General features: G+C 37.1%; 1 protein-coding gene across 1 annotated transcript in view; it reads right to left on the minus strand.

Annotated features, from left to right (window-relative positions):
• The window catches only part of LOC106880685 (S-adenosyl-L-methionine-dependent tRNA 4-demethylwyosine synthase TYW1), a 15,641-nt gene extending 10,547 nt beyond the window's left edge, over nucleotides 1-5,094 (minus strand). The window contains exons 1-4 of the mRNA XM_052976791.1: nucleotides 4,995-5,094; nucleotides 4,679-4,806; nucleotides 1,802-1,940; nucleotides 515-631 (exon numbers count right to left, since the gene is read on the minus strand). Coding sequence (XP_052832751.1) covers nucleotides 515-631; nucleotides 1,802-1,927 — 243 coding nt within the window. The 5' untranslated portion in view covers nucleotides 1,928-1,940; nucleotides 4,679-4,806; nucleotides 4,995-5,094. The remainder of the gene's footprint in view (nucleotides 1-514; nucleotides 632-1,801; nucleotides 1,941-4,678; nucleotides 4,807-4,994) is intronic.
• Between the last annotated feature and the right edge of the window lie 1,402 nt (nucleotides 5,095-6,496).

Here is a 6,496-nt window from a genome sequence, read left to right on the forward strand (position 1 = left end):
AACAGGTACATGGTGTACCACATGTCAGATGTTGAAGTGATCACAGAGAAGCGTGACATGAGTTTTTGCTCGAAAATACAATACACCATGAGTGCAACACCCTAACCACTAGGTCATGCACCATCATCATAATAGTAATCCTTTCTACTGAAGGCACATGGACTGAAATTTGTGGGAGGGGACTAGTTGACCCCAATGTCTCACTGGTACTTAATTTATCGACTTCGAAAGAATGAAAAGCAGAGTTGACCCTGGCAGAATTTGAACTCAGAACGTAGCGACAGGTAAAATACCGCTAAGCATTTTGCCCAGCATGCTAACGATTCTGCCAGCTTAACAATAATAATCCTTTCTACTAAAGGCACACAGCCTGAAATTTGTGGGAGGGGACTAGTTGACTACATCGACCCCAGTGTCTTACTGGTACTTAATTTATCTCAAAGTCGACCTCGGTGGAACTTGAGTAATAATAATAATAATAATAAATAATAATGTAAGCTGCTTAATACATTACCTTTGAATGTCCAGTTTGAGATCCATAGAGAATGTGTAACGATCTCTTCCATTCTTTGACCTCAGTTTTGCAATCTTTGGAAATGGTTTTCTCCACGGATTCTTTAACCTCTGCAACCTGGGAATATAAAAATAAAGAATAGGACACATATCCATTGCAGGATTACTCAATTTTGCTGGCTGAGTGGACTGGAGCAATATGAAATGAAGTGTTTTGCTCAACAACACAATGCATCACCTAGTCCAGGAATCGAAACCACAGTCTTACAATCATGAGTCCAACACCCTAACCACTCGGCCATATGCCTCCACTGTGAGTGCTAACCCTTTGAACACTGGAATGTGCTTTAGCAGGCAGGTTGTACCCCTTGCAGATGCAACATAATTTTATGTTTACGGCTGGAAAAAAAAAAATGGTTCTGCTAATTAGCAAGCTGTGAACACAAAACCGTGTGGCCACTTGCTTTTGCATCTTTCAGTGGGTGTAGTTAGTTAGACCAACTAACACATGCTAAAGTGTACTCGCTCTTGAGGAAAGATGCCAACAATGACTGTATGATAGCCACAACATGGTCCCCTGAAGGAAGAAGGACGCACAGAACGCTTGGAGAAGAACAGTTGAAAAAAGAGAAGCTGGCTGGTGCATGGGGAATGTGGAACGAGATGTGAACCACAGCCATCAACTGGACAACATGGAGAGAGAGAGAGTGGAAGTCTTATGAGCCACATGGCATGGGGAGCTATTAACAAAAAGGAAGTGTACTCATAGATTCAAACAATAATGCTGTATATCAGTGGTTCTCAACCCCTTTTCTACCTATTGACTCCTTGGATTCTTATGTAATTCTGGTGGGCATCCATAACCATTCAATGTTTAAAAACATCCTATCATTTTTATAATTAAATATGAAGGGGTGCTGAAAAGCTCTTGACTTTGGGTAAAAGAAAATACAGCAGGATCATTTTAATTATGATTTTATTCAACATATTCCCCCTCTCATATTTACACACTTATTGCAGCAGCCCTTCAGTTTTTCTAAGCCATGTAAAAGATTTTGGAATGTTGGGCTTCCAACCAGGCCTTTCATGATACCCTTAAAGCCAGGAACTTTTCAGCACCCCCTCGTATTATTAGAAATTGTATAAAAATTTTTTTAATATTTGATTTATTGTAGAAGCAAAACCAATTTATTGCACACAGATTTTAAGCACAAAATCTTATATGGACCCCCAAGAGTTATACAGACTCCCAGTTGAGGACTACTGATGTATATGAATCTTACTTTACCTTAGTTTTGGTTTGCTTCATCCAAAATCTGCTGAGATAAGTGAATGAAATAATTGCCAGAAGCAAGAGCCAGACTGGCAGATGTAGGTATTCAGATACCTCATACTGTAACAGTTCTTCCAACATAACACAAACCAATCTGAAGAAGAGAAAACAAAGTCAGCCTTAGTTCAATTATTCAGAGATAAGAGAAGTGAGAAAAGGGACATGTAGACATATTTATTGGGAGGGGAATTAAAGTATAGCCATATCTATTAATCGGGTAGTATTGGAGGATTACATTTATCTGTTAGTACACATAGCTATTAGTGGGGTACCAGAGATGAATGTATGTATATGTGTGTGTGTGTGTGTGTGTGTAGATGTATATATATATATATATATATATATATATATATATTACTTGTTTCAATCATTAGACTGCAGCCATTTTGGAGCACTGCTTTGAAGGGTTCCAATTGAAAGAATCCACCCTAGTACCTATTTTTTTCCCCGAGCCTGATACTTATTCAATTGGCCCCTTTTTGTCAAACTGCTTGGGGATGTAAACAAACTAACATCAGCTGTAAAGCAGTGAGGGGAACAAACACAAAGAATCATACTCATAGATGTATATATATATATATATATATATACATAAACACACACACATTATATATACATGCATATATGGGTACAGGACATCAGAAAAACGTGAACAATAAGAGAAACGAGAACATAAAACAGACACAGAAAACAAACTTTTTTTCAAACAATGAAAGAAATAAATAGAGAAACGAGAAATGTAATGTAAAGAACATTCCCTTCATCAGTTGTTCCCTGTTTTATCTACTCCACGTTTCAAAGGTAGGGACAAGACGCATACATGACAGCACCAGCTATGTAATCTATTACACACACACACACACACACACACACATATATTATATATATGATGCATAATATATGTATTATATATATCAGGAAAGTAGTAGTGTATGTATATATATATATATTGTTGAGTCATAGCTATGTCTATTAATAGAAATGTATTGGGAACACATCAGCTCCATTAACTTCATTAGTCTCAAGCCAACAAGTACGTCTCTTTGATTTGTATAATAGGAAAAAAAAAATCATTTTCAATCATCTGATTTATTCATTGTAACCAATGAGACTGGCCCAGATGTTTGCAATAATAATGAACTCTTCTAAAGCCAACCAAGGGCTAAGTGGTGATGTGAAGCTTCCCAACCACATGGTTTCAGGTTCAGTCCCACTGTGTGGCGACTTAAGCACGTCTTCTATTATAGCCCTCGGCTCACCCAAGCCTTGTAAGTGGATTTGGTGGATGGAAACTGCAAGAAGTCCAGTATGTATGTATGTGCATGTGTACGTGTATGTGTCTTTGTGTTTGTCTCCCACCACTGCTGTCAATTTGTTCAAATAAAGCCCTTCTAGGCAGTGCCCCAGCTAGGCCCCAGTCCAATGACTGAAACAAGTAAAAGTCAAAGGCTTTGGTAGAAATGGCAGACGACATTTACTTTCAACTCATTGAATTACAATTTGACGTTAAGTACAGGAGTTTTGAACTGTAACTTAAGAGCGATCAGGACTTAAAGAGTAATTCTTCAGAGTTACTGAATCTCAGCTACGCATCATAGCCTAGAATACATATCTTCATTAACATTACAAAATAATTAAAAAAAAAACATCACTTCACCAGAATTGATCTGGGGAATCAACATTAATAGCTATTGTGATGGTGATGCCGCTGGTCTCAAAAACCTTGGAGATACTGGAAATAATTAATTAATTTTGACTATATTAATCGAACCGCAAAATACACGCAGCATAGATTCAAGGGAAAATGATATTTAAAAACTATATAATTCATGGCAGCGTGGGTTTATGAAAAAAAAACAAAAAAAAAACTGGGAAACAAAATCGTCTGAAAGACAAAGACAAAAATTTTTTAGAAGCAATAATTATATCTGGAATGTTAATCTCTTTAAAACGCAACACTTCGACACAATTTTTCAGTGTAATTATGTTATATAAGTGGTTTGAAATTAGCAATGAGATTTAATCGTCGCAAACATTAAACAATAAAAGAAAATAATAATGCATCACAGATGTTTCCTGTATCGATTTCCTTTTGTTATGAAAATGTCTTTTATTGAAAATTACAGATAAGAAGTAAGCTTTATCACCACGAGAAGCTGTTGCTTAGCTATAGGTCGGCTCTGAAAATCCACCCATTTCAGGCAGATCTAGTTTTCCCATCACAGTAGTTTCAAATGTGTCATCTTTCTGTTAAGACAGTAAAATGTGATTTGAGATATCTGACTGTTACTTCTAGCAGGTCGATCGACTGCAGAAAGGTTTCTTTCCCCTCGATGTTTCGCATCGATCAAGAGAAGTCAGTGGAAATGGTTAGAAAGGTCAAAAGCCGGGATTGGGGAAGTTATGGTACCTGGCTCGATACTTCAGCTTCCAATAGCTCATTAAATCTTAACAGTAGTATAGTAATAGTTAATTACTGTCGGAGTATTTGATTTAATTAATTACAACGCCCTTTGATCATGAAAAGATGGACATTGAAAGAAATCAATACCTTCGTGTTAATTGCGAGATTTAAAATTTTCCACTTCACTGACTTTGAACTACTTACGAAAGAGAACTTATACTGTGATTCATATATTTAAATGTCGATTTATAATAGAATTAGATGATAAATCAGATCTTTAATCGTTTAATCCCCGCAACTATATATATTTTGTCCTTATCTATGGGTAACATAAACACCGCAAATAGCAACGGAGCACCTTGTGTAAACATTAAAGTTACCAATCATTAAATAATTAAGTAAACATTACGAAAAAAAAGGGTACTTACGTTAGCTATTATGTTTTGTCGAAGTACATTGAACGATTTTTAGGCAGATCTGCCTCAGACAGTGTTTCTTTAGTAAACCTTTCAAAACAATACTTCGGCCACATGGAACTCAGTTGCATTACATAGATCTAAGGAAGATAGTAATTTTCAAGACACATGAATGAGCAGACCACTTTTAACTTGGGGGCTTGAAGTGAACAGGAAATTTTCAACATTTGCAGAATATCTTAATAAATATTATAGATTAATTTATGTTTTAAATAAATGAACACATTTTTTTATATACGTTGTATAAATATCGGGATATCTTACATACTGGATGTATGTGTGTATCATTATCATCATCATCATCATTATTATTACTATTTAATTCCCGTTTTCCATGCTGGCATGAGTTGGACGGTTCAACAGGAAATAGCAAGTCAGAAGACTGCACCAGGATATACATGTGTGTGAATGTGTGTACATGTATATAGTGGAGACGGAATGGCCCAGTGGTTAGGGCAGCGGACTCGCGGTCATAGGATCGCGGTTTCGATTCCCAGACCGGGCGTTGTGAGTGTTTATTGAGCGAAAACACCTAAAGCTCCACGAGTGCCAACAACAACAACAACATCAACATGTGAAATTATTAAACACATTTATTCTCGCTCCACTTTTACCTCACGTCCCTTTCTGTCAATGACCAAAGGCTCGAAATCCATTCTTCCCAAGCTTCAAACTAATACACCTGCTTGTTATTCACTCACCTGTCTCTGTTTTTGTCTCACCTGTCTCTGCATTTGAACCATATATATATATATATATATATACAAGTGAGTGGAAAAACGCCACTCAACACATTTAGTAGGAGTGACATATAGTATTTAAAACGGTTTGAAACTTAAAGTAGCACGGAACCAAATCAAACTGCCGGTGCCACGTAAAAAGCACCAGCCGATCGTGGTCTTTGCCAGCCTACTCTGGCCCTTGTGTTGGTGGCACATAAAAAGCACCCTCTACACTTACGGAATGGTTGGCGTTAGGAAGGGCATCCAGCTGCAGAAACACTGCCAGATCAAACTGGAGCCTGGTCCAATTTTTAATGGAAAATAGTTTGCCAGTTATATCTGCATTTGAAGCTGCCGCCAAATTTCAAAATGATTAATAAGTGCTTTTTCTTTTTAATAAGCTTAACAATAAAAATGAGAGGGGTTTTTTTTCTAGCGAGAAATGGTTGAAATTTATACGTTAATTGCTTTCAAAGAATTCCATAAAGGTTATTGAAGGGAAATTGTTCCAACCGTGATTCGAAACCGTAACGCTGATTCGATCCATGGGGGCAGGGAGCTTAGTACTAATATTTCTTAGCTCCTAAAGGTAATATTACGCAATGAAGTGCAATATTAGTTACCTTTGATTAAATTCACCGGTTTAGATTTTAGAGGAAGTGAGAAGTTGTGACGTTCATGGAGTCTATGAGCAAGCTTGAATGGACAACAGAATTAAAAAGAATTCTAAGTGTGACCATCACGCCTCTTTGTATATTCATGATCCAATCCCACTCCCATTTTAAGACTGAAAGGTTCGATTTGGGAAATGCAGGGCGGGGGCTGCTATTTCTAGCAAACCGGGCAACCACCTTAAAGCCCTTACTTTGGATGCTAACGTTCATATACTTCATAAACGGCATTAAAAGGCGAACGTGAAGGGAAACTACTTCAATGAGGATAGGTAAACGTGGCATATACATGTTGTCTGAGAACATGTCCTTAACGAAATATTTTAAGTGATATATTTACACACACACACACACACACACACACACACACACACACA

The sequence above is a fragment of the Octopus bimaculoides genome, chromosome 25 (assembly GCF_001194135.2).
Source record: "Octopus bimaculoides isolate UCB-OBI-ISO-001 chromosome 25, ASM119413v2, whole genome shotgun sequence".
NCBI classification, from domain to species: Eukaryota; Metazoa; Mollusca; class Cephalopoda; order Octopoda; family Octopodidae; genus Octopus; species Octopus bimaculoides.